Here is a 16,114-nt window from a genome sequence, read left to right on the forward strand (position 1 = left end):
GACTAACGCCCACCTAGAGTATGTTCAGTGGGGACAGAAGCCAGTGCACACACCTGTACGGGTCCCTGTGTGCACACAGCTGCTAAAACGATATGGGGGGGCTGCTACAGTGGGGAGGAAAGGCTAGAGCATGAGGAAGGGCGTTTCCTACACCTTGGGCAGTGACAAGGTTCAGAGACCTATGTGAATGGGAAGCTCTGGAGCCACCTGAGCCCTGGGGCAGGAGGCACCTGGGTGTTGAGGCCATCAGGCTGGAGCAGAGATGCCAGGGAGGATAAAGGGCAGAGTGTGTGGGGCAGGAGCCTGGATTTTAGTCCCAGTGCATGGGCGGCCATTGTGGGGGGCTCTGCAGGGGTAGAGTGGGGGTGGCCCTTCAGCTCTGGCTGGGTGCTGGGGCAGAGCCCTGCACCTGGTGGCTGCTCACCAGTTCCAGATGTGCTTCCTGGTGGCTGCCAGCACTAGGAGTCAGTTCCAGCCAGCCCCTTCCCAGGAGATCTGGGGCTGGCAGGTGTGTCCCCCAGGAGCCCTGGGGCCTCTGCCTTCCGCACTCTGCTGTCACCAGGACAGTGAAGTCCTGCAGCCCCTGGGCCTGGCATGCAGAGGCCGGAGGGAGCCACAGGCCTCGTGTACAGAGTCTGAGGAAGCCTGTCGCGTCAGCACAGAGGTGGCCGAGGGCCAGAGAGGCGCTCTGGAGAGAGTGCTGTTCCTCACACCAGGGCTGGCAGTCACACTGGGCCCGGGGCTTGTTCTTCGTGCATCACTGAGAAACTCACTTTGCAGAAATGATGTTTTCCTAGAGCCCCGTCCTCGCTGCACAGAGGAGTGTCAGTGTTGGCCTCAGACAGCTGCAGGGGGACTGTCCTGTGGGCTTGGGGATTCTGGGATATTTTAGGTCTCTCCCAATGACCTTCTGTCAGTCTTGGTGGCACTTGGGAAGCCCAGGCCACAGCACCCATTAATCTTGCCCCACACAAAGTTCAGTAGTGATGTCTTCCTTTTTTCTCAGCAGAAAAAAATAGGCTCGGTGGGTCCCCAGTGTAGATTTGTCAGTGAGGCATTGAGCAGGCTCAAGAGTAAGGGCTAATTTCCACCCCGTGTGCTATTGCATGGGCCCAGGCCTAAGATGCTGGAGCCATCAGAGACCATCTGGGAGGGATCTGGGGAGTCGGCCCATCCCAAGGACAGCCAGGGCTGATGGGGTTGAGTTACACCTGAAGCTTCTGCTGGCTCCGGAGGCCCAGTTTGGGTTCCACAGGCTCCATCGTTTGGCTTCTTGTCTCTCCCCGCAGAGGACGAACAGAGGGAGAAGTCAGTCTCGCACCAAACAGTGCAGCAGCTGGTCCTGGAGAAGGAGCAAGCCCTGGCCGACCTGAACTCCGTGGAGAAGTCTCTGGCCGACCTTTTCAGGAGATACGAGAAGATGAAGGAGGTCCTGGAAGGTTTCCGCAAGGTGCGTCCGAGCTCGCGGGCAGAGCAGGAGGCTGGCCTGTTTGGGCGAGACGTTGGGGGCCCCGTTGTGGGCCCCGTTGTGTCGGGGTGGGAGTCTGAAGGAGGCTGGGGAGTCAGACTGGCCACCTGGGTTCTACCTGCATCAGAGAGTTGGGGGTGCCCGAGTCAGGGCGTTTCTCCTGGGGGTTCTGACCCCTGTCCTCTGCCGTGCTAGAATGAAGAGGTGCTGAAGAAATGTGCACAGGAGTACCTGTCCCGCGTGAAGAAGGAGGAGCAGCGGTACCAGGCCCTGAAGGTGCACGCGGAGGAGAAGCTGGACAGGTAACACAGCCCTTCGGCTGGGAGCTCTGGCGGCCCCTCCCGCTGCCCAGGGTAGGGACAAGGAGGCAGGAGGTGTCTGCGGTGATCTACGGCCACCTATAGGAAGAGGTCTGATCTCTGGGTCCCCTCTCCCCACAGGGCCAACGCGGAGATCGCCCAGGTTCGAGGCAAGGCCCAGCAGGAGCAGGCCGCCTACCAGGCCAGCTTGCGGAAGGAGCAGCTGCGAGTGGACGCCCTGGAAAGAACGCTAGAGCAGAAGGTGACAGGGGAGGGTGGGCCTCTGGGCGGGGGCTGGTGCCCTGACAGCTGGCTAGTCCATCAGATACACAGAGATGGGGCTCCCGGGCAGAGCCGGCCCCACAGACAAGTTCATGATTCCTGAGAAGCCTCTGGGAGGCCCTGTTCAGTGCTAGCCCTGAAACAGACTCTCTCTCCGCCCTTCTAGAACCGCCGTCTGCCCGGCGGTTTATCTCCATTTTCCATTCCTTGTCAGCATCATTCATGTGTCAAATAGTTGTTAGCACCTGTGATGTGCTGGCACGGTTCTGGAAGCTGCAGCCCGTGTGCTTGTGGGAGAGTGATCAGTGCCTGCCAGGCTCTGCAGAGGATGGGCAGCGGCAGGCTAAAGGGCCCGCATGGTCTCGCGTTCCATGGATGGAGGTGGACTTCCCAGAGTTGCTCGGCTTGTCCCTGGTTTCCTTCCTTCGATCTGGTGCTCAGCGCACGGTGTGCCCGTCTCCCTGGGTTCCTAGATGAGGAGCCCTGTGGCCCAGGAGCCTTAGGTGCTTAGGCCAATGAGTCTGAGTCTCTAGGCAGTGGCCAGCCCATTCCAGATAAGGACCCAACCTGAGGATCCTCCAGTGGTCATTTGAGAGTGATCTGGGCAGCATCACTTCTCGAGCAGCTGGGCTTTGCTGGACAGAGGTGAGGGGTCTTGATAGGCAGGTGAGCATCAGGAGTCCAATGTGCCTCCTGAATGGCCTGTGGAAACATCCTGCTGTCCCCCAGAGGTCAGCTCTTCTCGTCCGCCCACACCCTGCCAGGTGGCAGCATGGCTGACCAGAGCAGCCTGTGGGTCAGGCGCAGTGACCTCTGCCTCGGGCAGTACCAACTCACTTCACTAGGGGAGGTCAGGGAAAGAACTTGGGAATCAGGATGCTCAGCTCCTCCCGACTCTGTCATCTAATGGCCCCGGGCAAGCATTGTCCTTCCCCTTGGTTGCTGGGCTCCCTTTTGCTCTAGAGATAAAATACACAGATGAAATTCCCTGGATTCGAGTCTGGAACTGACTCAGCCTACTGGGCATCTTCCACACATTGCTGGTGTTCTCCATCCAGGTGGGATTGCTTCAGCCTTGGGCCATTTCTCAAGTAAACCTCCCAAGAGCTCAGCCCAGACCACCTGTCAGAGGCAAATAGAGGGGCAAGGTCCATACTGTGTGCTGGCTACTTACCCAGAAGGACTTTATATTTCTTGCCTCATTTTTAATTTTCAGAGAGATGTTATCCACTTGCCTTTTAAAGATAAGGAAACCAAGGTTCAGAGAGGTTGTGTACCTTGCCCAAGGTCACATAGCCAGAGCTGGGATGTATACTCAGATTGTTTGGCTTTGAGTTATTTCTCCTGCCGCTTTAGGTAACCCCATTGCCCCAGTGATCTTCTGAATGGCTTGATTTTAAACATCAAGAACTTAATTCTTGTCTTCATTTTCAGAATAAAGAGATAGAAGAGCTCACCAAGATCTGTGATGAACTGATTGCCAAAATGGGAAAAAGCTAACTTTGAACCAAATGCTGGGACTTGACCGTCACGTGCAATATGGCCGTGGGCGCACTGCCGTCCTTCCACCCACACGGACAGGCTCTGTTTTCACTTTTCGTATGCACTACTGTATTTCCTTTCTGAATAAAGTTGATTTGATTGTATGCAGTGCTAAGGAGACTATCAGGATTTCTTGCTATTGGTTTGCATTTTCCTAGTATAATTCATAGCAAGTTGACCTCAGAGTTCCTGTATCAGGGAGATTGTCTGATTCTCTAATAAACACATTGCTGACCTTGGTCTTGCCCTTTGTACACAGATTCCCAGGTGAGCAGGTTTGATTTAATATGAACATGTACAGCGTGCATTGGGACTCTTGCCTTAAGGAGTGTAAACTTGATCTGCACTTGCTGATTTGTTTAAAAAAAAAAATGCATGTTTCAAATAAAATTCTCTATTGTAAATAAATTTTTTTCTTTGGATCTTGGCAATGAGTGTGGCTGCGATTTATTTTCTGGGAAGGAGTTGAGCCTTTCTTGCCTTCATGAAATAATATCAGATTTGGCCTCTTGCTCTTCTTTGGGCTCATTTCTTTGTCCATTGATTCTCATTCATTATCATGGCTGGGTTTGTAAGATGAAGCTAATGAGAAATATTGACTTGCTACTTAAATAATTAAGTGGATGCATTGGATTAACTTAGATTTTTGTTTTTACAAAGCCTCTGGCTTAGGAGGCAAAATCTCTTTCCTTTTATTGGGTCCAGGAAGTAAAGGGCTGTGTCAGTCTTCCTGTCTGGCCCTTGATGTGCAAAGATCAACCCTGAAACGTCATCTATTCCCCTCTAAATGATTAGGAAAGAGCAGGCAATGACCAGGAGGCAGCTAATTAAGCTGCTTATTTAATCAATTGCCAGCTCTCAGACTCCTTCACTACTCCCCACTTGCTCAGGGACAGAGGGTCAAGAACAGGAGAAGGTGAAAGGGCGTGTTTGTTTCCTAGGTCCAGCAGCTTACAACAACGGACACTCACTGTTCCAGAGGCCAGAAGTTCCAAGAGCGATGGTGACATTGGACCCTCCAGGGCTCTGAAGGAGGATCTGCTCTGGGCCTCTCTGAGCTTCCAGTGGTTGCTGGCCGCCCTTGCTGTCCCTTGGCTTGGCCTCTGCCCCTGACATCGCATGGTTTCTCCTTTCTGTATTTCCCTCTCCCTCCTTAGGCAACACCTGGCATTGGACTCAGAGCCCATTCCAAATTCAAAATGACCTCATCTTGAGATCCAGCTTTATCTGCCAATATATTTATTTCCAAATAAGGTCCCAGCCATAGCAGGGATGTGGAGATGGCTGTCTCTTGTTGGGGAACGTGTGTCAGTGGGATGTGGGGTGAGGCCCAGGCCCCCCAGCGGCCCTCAGCTCACCTGTCATCTTCTGCCCTAGGCACAGTGGCTCTGGGCTGCTCTCTTCACAAAGGCCCACCCCCCCAACAGGGAAGGCCCCTGGCAGCCTCAGCCATGGGGGTGTGGGTGGGGCGGGGGTCTCTTCTGTGACTTGCAAGGTGGACGAAGCTCACCTGCTCAGCTCAGCTGCAGACCTGTCCCTTGTGGGTTCTCCTTCAGCCCACGTGTAGTCATTCTCTTTCAGTGAGCCCAAGTCCCCAGGGCCCATTGCCTCTAACTTGTCCCACGCTGTCTCTGGAGCTGCCCTCTGGTAAACGGTCACAGCAGTAAATGCTGAGGGGCAGCGCGGCATTCCCAGTGCTCAGCCCAGCCCCTGCGGGGGCTGTGCGTTTGCATGGTGCTTGGTGTTTTGCCCTCATCCTGCAAGCCGCAGGCGTCCAGGAATTTACTCCTTTAGGCTTAAGGCCGGAGCCCCTCCCTGGGCCTGAGAGGCTTGGGTTCGTGGTTTTCTGCAGTGAGGCAGGGCGCACACCAGGGGGCGCCTGAGGCGGCTCAGGAAGAGGGTCTGGGGAAGGCTTTGGCCTGGGATTAGGTGATTCTTGGGAGAGGTTAGGGTAGTGGGCTGTGCTCCTGGTCGGATGCTGTCAGGGAGACAGGCAACTCTAAGAATGAGTTTCATTGCGTCCTCTCTAAAGATCCTGGTGAAAAGCCAGGATCTTTGCTCCCTTTTGTGGTTTGGATGATGCTCACATTCTGCTCAGACACTTCTAGGGGTCCATCTTGTTTTTTCTGGACCCACCACAGTCCTAGTGGCCTGATGCTGATGATCTGTGACATTGATTATGGTCAAGGCCCAGCATTGAGTGCCAGGCCAGCTCCAGGTTTCAGAGGCTGCTTTGTTCTTTCTCAGGATGAGGACTTTTATTTTTGTTTATATATATATATATATATATATATATATATATTTTTTTTTTTTTTTTTTTTTTGTATTTTTGGTGGCAGCCCAGCTGACACCTTAGGCATGTGCACATTTTTAAAGTCTGGGCAGCCCATTGCCAAACAGCCTTCCACTAAGGCTATACCCATATGTATTGCTCGCCCGCCCTCAGGAAGGAATGTGATTGGCCCCCACGCTGCTCTCCTGCCTGTGGCCAGCCTCGCATGACCGCATGACCTCAGCACAACTACTTCACCACCCTGGCCCTCCCTGGGAGTTGGCTCTGTCTCTGGGATGCTACAGGAAGTGCCGCGTCAGCTTCCATTGTCCGTCAACATGCTTTCCTGGGGCACTAAATGGAGTATTTCCATCAACCTGATTCCCTCAAAACCTTTAAGGGCTGTGTCAAGGTGAGACAGAGGTAGGAGACCAGGAGACCCCAAAGAGAAGGTGGGCGTGGAAAGACAACAGCCCTCTTCCTTCTCTGCTCCCTCATAGGCAGTTTGGCAGGGAGATGGAGAGGAAAACTCACATCAGCCCTGCCACCTTCTAGCTGTGAGCTCAGGGCAGGCCACTGACCATCTCTGGACCCAGGTGTTGTATCTCTGCTTACCCAAAGTGCAGTTGGGAGGAGTGCCTGGCCTCTAGGGCCCACCGGGGTTGAGATCAGCCACTTTTTCTCCTCTGCTTACTTTCTGTCAGCATGTGGACTTGTGTGTGCTCATGGATGGGATGGCTGGACAGTCCCCCCACAGCTGTGAGATTATCAGGGCCTTAGGAACCTCAGCTTGCCAAGTCAGTCGTAATTTGAAGCTTCTAATATATTTCTTTCCAGCTCGGCACTTCCCCTGGGGCTCTCAAGTTAAAGGTGGCTTGAGATGTGGATGAGAGCAGGAGGGAAAGATGGAAGGGGTCACTGATGACTTATGGGGGCAGGGGTCCTGGGGGGTTTCTTTTCCATTCAACTTCGGGGCTCAGCCCCTTAGGTGTGATATCTGAGGGACCAAGGAGCATTCCCTGCAGACACCTGCATCCCAGATGGCTGACTCCAGGAGAGAAAAACAGTGCTCTGCATGGGGCACTTGAAAGAGATAATACGGATGGTGCTGGTGACTGCTCCTTCCCCGGATCCTGGTATGATGCTGGGGTTTCTTTTCTTTCCTTTTTTTTTTTTTTTTTTTTTTTTTTTTAATATTTAACAGTTTCTTCTAACATTAACATTCTTACTACTCTGGTACAGGAACACATAACAGGTTTCCATATTAACCCTTTTTAAGTGTATAGTATGGTATTATTAACCATAACCAAATTGTTGTGCAACAGATTTCTAAAACTTTCTCATCTTGCAAAACTGAAACTCCATATCCATTGAACAATCCCCTGTCCCTCCTAACCTACCCGCTCACCAACCACTATTCTACTTTTAATTTGAATCTCTATTTCCTTCCTTATATTTGGGGATTTCAGGTATTAATTTCTCCTATGAGCTCTCTGCCTCCTGCTGTTTGTCTCCTCCTCCTCCAGTGTATTGGTCTACTGGAAGGTTTACATAAGTCTCTTAGGATTTCTTCACTTTTCTTCATTCTTGTTTCTTTTTGTTCCTCTAACTCAATAATTTCAAATGCCCTGTTTTTTAAAAGTTCACACATTCTTTCTTCTGTTTTTAAATTTTTCTTAAAGTTTTAGTTGTAGATGGACACAATACCTTTTATTTTATTTGTTTATTTTTATATGATGCCAGGGATTGAACCCAGTGCCTCACACATGCTAGGTAAGTGCTCTACCACTGAGCCACAACCACAGTCCCTCTTTCTTCTGTTTGATCACATATGTTAGTCAACTCCTTTAGGGATTTTTTTCAACCAGTTATTGTATTCTTCAGTTCCAGAATTTCTTCTTGGTTCTTTTCTATGATTCCTATCTTTGTTGATATTTTCACTTTGTTCATATAGCATTTTTCTGATTTTGTTTGTGCTCTTTTATAACACATTGAACTTCTATAAGATAGTTATTTTTAATTCCTTGTTGGGTAACTCACGGATCTCCATTTCTTGACGGTCTGTTTTTGAAACTTATTCTTTTGACTGAGCTATGATTCCGTTTCTTCATGTGCCTTCTTATTTTATTTATTTATTTATTTATTGCTGGTTTTTTTTTATTATTTTAACAAACAACCACCTCTTCCAGTCTTTATAGACTATTTTCAAACAGGAAAAAAACATTCATAAGAAACAAACAGCCTGGTTACTAATTCTGGGGGCCTCACAAACTTTCTCTGGAGGTGTCTCTCTTCTGGCCTTGTGCATTTAATCGGGAATGATCATCAGCTTTTTTTTAGGAGTTTGCAGCCTTTTCTTTCCCTATGTCTGTCTGCAGTGCTGCTGGTGTTTTAGCGCTACAACAAGACATGGAGTTCTCTTTTGTTTTTGACCCCTAGGGACCCCAGTGTGCCAGTTCCTCACTGATGCTCCAAGTCAGGTGAGATAGAAAGCAGTTGTTTGGACATCCCCCCCCCACCCCACCCCAGTAGCTGGAATGCTGATGTACATTATGCTCTTCTCTTTCCCTCTCATGGACTGGACTCAGGTGTCTAGGTCATTGCACATCCTGAGCATGCTGGGCACCACCAGGTAAGAGTTTTCAGAGAAAGGGGCTAGAGCTATTTTCATTTATGTTTATTTGTTATCTTTGACTTACAGCTCAGTTCCTGAAAGTTCTGTGGAGAATGTATGTGCTAAGAACTCTAGGGGTGGGACTAAGGCCCTGGATCCCTGAGCTCAGATGCTGCAGGAAGTGATGGACCCAGCCAAGGCCAGGCTTTCTGTGTAGAAGCCATCAGGACTATGGCACCCTAAGCAGAAAGACACTCCTGACAGTGGCCAGTAGGGGGAGCCCAAGGACCTGCTTAGCTGGGTGCCCCAGAAGTGGTCCCCACAGGGGGGATGTCAAGAAAATCCTGGGTTATGTATTTCAAACTTTACAAATTTTTTTTCTAGTTGTTAATAAACCTTTATTTTATTTATTTTTTATATGCAATGCTGAGAATCAAACCCAATGCCTCACATGTGACTTGTAAGGGCTCTACCACTAAGCCACAACCCCAGCTCCGTCAAACTTCTTCTTTTTTTTAAACATTTTTTTAGTTGTACATGTACACAATATATTTATTTTTATTTATTTACTTATTTTTATGTGGCGCTGAGGATCGAACTCAGGGCCTCAGGCATGCGAGGCAAGCCCTCTACCACTGAGCTACAACCCCAGCCCTCCGTCAGACTTTTAATTGAAAATTTACATGAGGACCTAAAGTCCAGGGGCAATTATCTGGGAAAAGTTTTGGGTGAAGAGGAAGAAGCAGCGTAGAGAAAGCAGATCTGTCCACTTATGCAGGCTTCTTCTACGATATACCCCTACACTGCACACACACACACACACACACACACACCATGGTCTTGGAATTGGGTTAGGATGGGGGCAATAGACCAAACTTTAAAAGGAAAGGTGCAGGATGTGTGTGTGTGTCTATGTGGCTGTCGGTGTGCGCTGCTGCAGTTCCCCTGTGCAGACACTCAGCCTGCCTGCTTGCAGGGCCTGCACCCACCACTGATGTCCAGCAGAGGGGGCTGCTTACACCCACCACCACAACAGGAAACAATGTCACCATAAACAATCATGCTCAAGAATGTTAGCAAGGATGTGGGGGAAAAGGCAAACATTGCTGGCAGGACTGCAAATGGGTGCAGCCAATATGGAAGGCAGTATGGAGATTCCTTGGGAAACTGGGAATGGAACCCCCATCAGACCCAGCTATCCCTCTCCTTGGTCTATACCCAAAGGACTTTAAAACAGCCTACTACAGGGACACAGCCACATCAATGTTTATTGCAGCACAATTCACAATAGCTAAACTGTGGGGCTAGATGCCCTTCAGTGGATGAATGAATAAAGAAAATGTGGTATACATACACAATGGAATATTACTCAGCAATAAAAGAGAATAAAATCATGGCATTTACAGGTAAATGGAAAAGATAATGCTAATTGAAGTTAGCCAATCCCAAAAAAACAAATGCCAAATGTTTTCTCTGATATAAGGAGGCTGATTCATAGTGGTGTTGGGAGGGGGAACATGGGAGGAATAGACGAACTCTAGATAGGGGAAGGGAGTTGGAGAGGAAGGGAAGGGAATGGGCTAGAAAAGAGGGTGGAATGAGGTGGACATCACTTCCCTAAGTACATGTATGAAGACACGATGAGGTGAATATACTTTGTATACAACCAGTGATATGAAAAATTGTGTTCTGTATGTGTCATATGAATTGTAATGCATTCTGCTGGTCATATATAACAAATTAGAATTAAAAGAAGAATGTGGGGGAAGACATTTGTGATATTTTGAGTGAACAACTCAGGGGAAAAAAGTAAGTAGAGTACAATCTCATCTTTTAAAATTTATGTATACATATACACAAAATATTGATATACTATTGATGGCTAACTTTGGCCATGGAATTCGAATTATTTTTCTTTTCAATATATTTTGCCTCTGAACTTGTCCCTATAAGTGAGTTGCATTTGCAAAAGGAAAAAAAAATGAACAATTCTTTGTTTTTCAAGTGTGAGAGCCCCGGGGCCTGGCTCAGGAAGGTAGGCTCTGCCTCTGGCCTCTGGCTCTTGCAGGCTGGGCAGCAGGGTGGGAGGCTGGCTACCCAGGGGAGGGTAGGCAGGATCTAAAATGTAAAACAAAAGCAGTGTCTGCCCCCAGTCTCTTGCCACACTGTTCTCCTGCCAAGTGCATCCCTGCTGCCTCTCCTGACCTCTCTGGCAGTGCTAGTCAAAGAGGAGAGCGACAGTGGGTTCCTCGGGACCCCACCTCAAGTCTGTCTGTGGCACCAGCTGCTGCTGCTGCCACTAAACACAAAACCCTGAGCATCGATTGTTCTTCAGCCAGATGGCAGCGGCTGCGAGGGTCAGTCATAGCCTACCACGAAACCCCCTCCTATTTTACTCCCCAACCCCACATCCAATGTACAACCCAAAGACACTGCTCGAAACCAGTCCAACCCATTCATGAATACATGACTACAATTGCCAACAATGACATCTGTGTACTGACACCAGGACCAGGACCTACAGGGACACATGCACCCACACATACACACATGTCTGAACAGGCATGCACACACACACAACATCCATCCACATGCAAAAGCAGAGTTGTTGAGTAGTACATTCAATCAACCAATTCTAGAGGATTTGTCAAGCACTTTCTAAGAGCCAAGTTCAGTTGTTGGGTTCCTAGAAGACAGAGATGGGTAAGCCACCCACTGAATCCTCCAGAGTAACCAACTACTCTGCGAAGAGTTCGGGCATCAGGACGGGCAGGATTGCAGGATAAGGAGAGAGGTAAATTCAGAGTTGCCTCCCAACTATGTAGTGTCTTATATTTTCTTGTGTGTGTGTGTGTGTGTGTGTGTGTGTGTGTGAGAGAGAGATGTGGGCTTCCTATTTTCTTGAACACAATTACAGGTAGAGTAGCTACTCTTCTGTGCTACTTTGTAATTTCCATAACTCAGGAAAGGCTGAGAAGAAACCTGGGAGACAGTCCATCCTCCGATCTCACAATCTGCCCAATTTCAGGTTCCTATTACTATGCCTAGGGCTTTCTGCAACCCGGTTCGAGGTGGATGTGGCGGATGCGTGCCTCGGTTGGGGGGCAGAGGCTTTGCCAGCCAAGTCACTGAAGACACGGTAAGGTTCCACCCTGGTCCCGGCACAAAAGCTCTTGTCTTGCCCTTGACTTTTAGGTAGTTCTTGTTCCCAGAGAGAACAAATTGAAAAATTACCCATCAACCAAGCAACCCATTAGGCAGAGCTCTTAATATTGTAAAACTCCATTTTTATTGAAATATTTTTATCAAAACATTTCTGGATACAGAAAGCTAGAGTCCCCAGAATGTCAGAGCTAGGAGGGATATGAGAACCTGCAGTCTAACCTCATTTACAGCTGACACTCGGGTTTGACCCTCTGGGAAGCCTTTTTAAACTCTTCCAGGTGGCCCCAGGTGGCCCCAGGTGGCTCCAGGAAGATCCTGGTGCTCTAAGGGAACCCGAGTGGCACTGCTTCTCTGGGAGGAGGCTGGGAGGAGGTACCTGGGACGCAGTTAGTCCCCGTGAGAAGCCCTTGCTCACAGTGAGAACTTCAGTTCCCCTCTGAGAACCTGGGATACGCCCCATCCTGCGCTGACACCAGAACTCAGAACAGGAAGTGCTTGGAACCTTGCCTGCTGTCGCCATGGTGCCCGCAATGCCCCCTGGAAGCCAAGGCAAGCCGCCCAGCTAAGAAGAAAAGGGTGAGCTCCAGATGTCATCAGAGCTATCGGAATTCAGGCTCAGAAGTGACCAGCCGCCAGCCCTCCTGAAATTCAGAGACAGTGCCATGAGGGTCCCTCCCCTGGACACGTCTCCTCAGTAAACACTCCGGTGCTGGGTGGAGGGCCTCCCAACTGTAAGTAGGACTGGTTCTTCTCTCCGATCTAGAGACCGAGAGGGCCTCGGAGGGCCAGGTCCTGCTCACACTGGGCTCAGCTGGCAGAAGAGCCTCAGGAATTCCCGGCTGGAGCGCAGGGCTCTGGGAGCTAAGGGGCCATCAGCAGCGGCTGCCATGACTCAGAGGGACTCAGGAGCTGACGCTCAGAAGCCACTAAGGGCATCCTGCCTGGTGGGAGGAGAAAAGAACACACACGTTCTGGGCCATGGAGGTACCCCTGGTTCAAGATCAGCTCGTGAGGCTCCCGGCTATCCTGCCAAGGGAGCAGTGGCTGGGAGAGCTCCGGGCGAACCCCAGAACCCTCTCTCCAAGCTGAAGGATTCCTGCCATCCTGGAGTCCTGGTGGCGTGTCTCATTCTGGGCAGACCAGGTCTGCCCTGCTGTGGAACGCTATCCTTGTTCTCCCATTCCTCTCCACCACATTGAGGTCTTGGGGTTGAAATCAAGGGACATGGGAAGCTGGAGGGGGGTTTTCAGAGAGCGAGTTGCAGGCCATTCTAACTCCTGGGTGGGAAGGGGGTGAGAGAAGCAGCTTTGTATTCCCTGGGAACGGGAGAAACCTCTCGTGCAAGGTGGAAATCCAGTCATGAAGGAAACATCTTTTTTATGGTGTTGGGAATCACACCTCGGGCCTCACACTTGCTAAGCAATTGCTCCACCACTGAGCGACACCCCAGCCCAGGCTGACTTGATATGCAAGGTTTTGGGGGGAAAGGGGGGGGGTAACAGGGATTGAACTCAGGGGCACTCAACCACTGAGCCACATCCCTCTATTTTGTATTTTATTTAGAGACAGGGTCTCACTGAGTTGTTTAGTGCCTTACTTTTGCTGAGGCTGGCTTTGAACTCATGATCCTCCTGTCTCAGCCTCCCAGGCCCCTGGGATGACAGGCATGCACCACTGCACCCGGCCAGATTGGTTTCTGTTGCATGCAAACAAATTGCCTTGAAAGACAGTTGGGAAATCCTCTGTTTATCCCCTTTCAAGCCCTCTAAGCTGTGCTGGCCATAAGTCCCCTGGGTCCAGGACAGCCCTGGCCACACCTGTTGTTTGGGCCTATTAATAATATTACCCAGGGCTTGGGTTGTGGCTCAGAGGTAGAGCGCTGACTCTACCTGGGTGAGGCATTGGGTTCGATCCTCAGCACCACATAAAAATAAAATAAAGGTATTGTGTTCACCTACAACTAAAAAATAAATATTTAAAAAATGATAATATTACCCCTTTAGTAAATTTTACAATCAGCCTGTTTGTTGTCGGCCTTTGATCCTCCTCAGCTTTGCAGTGCAGAGAATCCTAAGCTGTCCCTGTGCTGCTATATCTGAGTCACTTTCCCAGCACAATGGCAGAGAATTGTCTGTCTACTCCTGTGCCTGCCTTTAAAAACCAGATATCCTCTTGATTTGACAAATAACACACATTTGAGACTGACTCATTACTTTGTGGCAAAATATAGATTCTTTAGGCCAACTTCCTCCATAGTATTTTGAAGGACCCTTTGGAAATTTACTGAACATTTCAAATTTGGCTCTTTTGCCTTTCAGGTGCTCACCTCTTTCCTGCTGTGTATCTCCACTACCATTCATTAAAATGTTGAATCCGGTAAGTAGATCAGACTCACAGGAGGAGGTCATGGCGAGGAGAGGCACCGGGTTTCAGCAGGATTGCCGGGTTTCCTCAGGGCTGGCACCTCCCAGGGCCTCCAGCTCTGTGGGCTGACTCTGCTGGGAAGAGCATGTCCAGGCAGCTCCGCCCAGAAAGCAGAGAGCAGCCCACTGTCTGCACTGACCCCTGTGCATGCCTCACACAACAGCAGGACTACATCTAGACCCCGAGCCAGTTTTCAGTCTCCCGCCATATTTTAGGCACTATGCCAAGGCATATTTCTCAATCTTTACTTGATCCCTTTTAAAACTCTGAAGGCAAGATGGTATCATCACCACCGTCACCATTATCACCATCAACATCACTACCATCATTACCATCACTGTCACCACCACCACCATCACCACTTCACCATTGCCACCACTACCATCACCATCATCATCACCACCGCCAACATCGCCACCATCAACACCATCATCATACCACCACCATCGTTACCATTGTCATGATCATCACATGTTGTCATGATCATCATCTTTGTCATAGATCCTTCCCATTTCACCTGATTCTACTTTACATGAGGACAAGAGAAGCTCAAAAAAGAGCAAAGTGACTTTCCCAATGCCATACAACTAGTAAGTGGCAATAACAAGATTTGAGCTCAGGGGCTGGGGATATAGCTCAGTTGGTAGAGTGCTTACCTCAAATGCCCAAGACCCTGGGTTCAAACCCCAGCACCACACACACACACAAAAAAAGATTTGCGCTCAGAGCCTCCATTCCACAGCCCGCAGTCCCTCCACCACCCTCCTGGTGCCTGGATGGCTTAGGACTATTTAGGTCCATTCATGTGTTTTTCGTGGTGCTTTTTTATTGCTTGGTTTCTTTGAGTCTTGAGTCTGAGGTTGATTTTCATGGTGGGTGGTCTCCCATTCCCTTAAGGAAATAGCTGAAGTTCTTATGAAGCCTCAAGAAAATTTCTAAGTCAGACCCCATTCCAAGTGACCCTGCAGTTCCACTCCTGGGTATCAAACAAACAAATAAAAATTGGAAGACAGGCAGTCAGCAGCAGCTCACCCAGGAATATGCACAGCAGCCTCTTCACAATAGCCCTAGGGGGCAGGCACAACCCTGTCCCTTCGCTGACTGGATAAACAAAATGCCTCATACCACATAGTGCACCGTTATTCCGCCTAGAAAAGGAAGGCAGTGTGGAAATCATGCTGCTAAATGAAAGAAGCCAGACCCCAAAGGCCTTGAACCACGTGACTCCACATGCACGCAATATCCAGAACAGGCAAATAGGAGGGATCAGAAAGCAGCTTAGAGGTCACCAGGGCAGGGAGGGGAGAGAGGAGTGACAGCTTCACGGTTACAGGGCTTCTTTTGTGGGGCAATGAAAATGTTCTGGAACTGGTAGTGGTGATGGTCACGTGACATTATCAATGTGCTAAATGTCACTGAATTGTACCCTTTAAAAATGAATAATTTCAAATATGAATTTTATGTTTTGTATATTCTGCTAAAAAATAAAGGCCCCTGCCCAGGATCTCCTTAGTTTAGAGTCTCTCTGAATGACATTAGGGTACTTAAAGACCCGTTCTTCAAGCCAAACACTTGGCTTGAAGACTTGGGGACTCTTCAGAGCAGCCTGTGAGGAAACCATTTTTTCCCCCTGAACTTTGGCCTCTGGGCCCTCCTGTCCTTAATCCTAAATTCCAAATAACTTTGTAGCTTTAGATCCTTGGCCTATGGAATACAGACAGCATCCTTATCTTGAGAAGAGACTCTATGAGAAATAGTAGCATGTTTGAAAATGAACCAGTAATGTATAGTCTGCCTTGATTTTCTTCCTGCTGTACAATTTGGGAACCCTGGCATGCCCAGGGAGTTAAGATTTCCTCTTTCTTTAATCACCCAGCAACACAAAGCACGGCTGGAGCGCCGGATCGTTGGCTCCACCAACCGGTGGCGCTTGCCTCAGGAGCCTTTCTTTGGGGACCTGCTGGCACTTCCCCAGATGTGCCAGGCTTTGGGCATCGACATTGAGGAAACTCTGAAGAACCCAGAAAGGTAGGGGGAATCCACACCTG

At 49.5% G+C, this 16,114-nt stretch overlaps 2 protein-coding genes across 18 annotated transcripts in view; both read left to right on the forward strand.

Moving 5' to 3' along the window:
* Tacc2 (transforming acidic coiled-coil containing protein 2) overlaps positions 1-4,018 on the forward strand; it is a 186,110-nt gene extending 182,092 nt beyond the window's left edge. For all 17 annotated transcript variants that reach the window (XM_026384264.2, XM_026384270.2, XM_026384267.2 and 14 more), the window contains 4 exons: positions 1,290-1,450; positions 1,664-1,770; positions 1,909-2,029; positions 3,484-4,018. In XM_026384264.2, the coding sequence (XP_026240049.2) occupies positions 1,290-1,450; positions 1,664-1,770; positions 1,909-2,029; positions 3,484-3,549 (455 nt within the window). In that variant the 3' untranslated portion in view covers positions 3,550-4,018. The remainder of the gene's footprint in view (positions 1-1,289; positions 1,451-1,663; positions 1,771-1,908; positions 2,030-3,483) is intronic.
* A 4,418-nt stretch (positions 4,019-8,436) lies between these two features.
* Positions 8,437-16,114, forward strand: part of Btbd16 (BTB domain containing 16) — a 50,668-nt gene continuing 42,990 nt past the window's right edge. Inside the window, exons 1-3 of the mRNA XM_026384199.2 lie at positions 8,437-8,495; positions 13,961-14,018; positions 15,943-16,094. Coding sequence (XP_026239984.1) covers positions 8,437-8,495; positions 13,961-14,018; positions 15,943-16,094 — 269 coding nt within the window. The remainder of the gene's footprint in view (positions 8,496-13,960; positions 14,019-15,942; positions 16,095-16,114) is intronic.

The sequence above is a fragment of the Urocitellus parryii genome, chromosome 5 (assembly GCF_045843805.1).
Source record: "Urocitellus parryii isolate mUroPar1 chromosome 5, mUroPar1.hap1, whole genome shotgun sequence".
Lineage (NCBI taxonomy): Eukaryota > Metazoa > Chordata > Mammalia > Rodentia > Sciuridae > Urocitellus > Urocitellus parryii.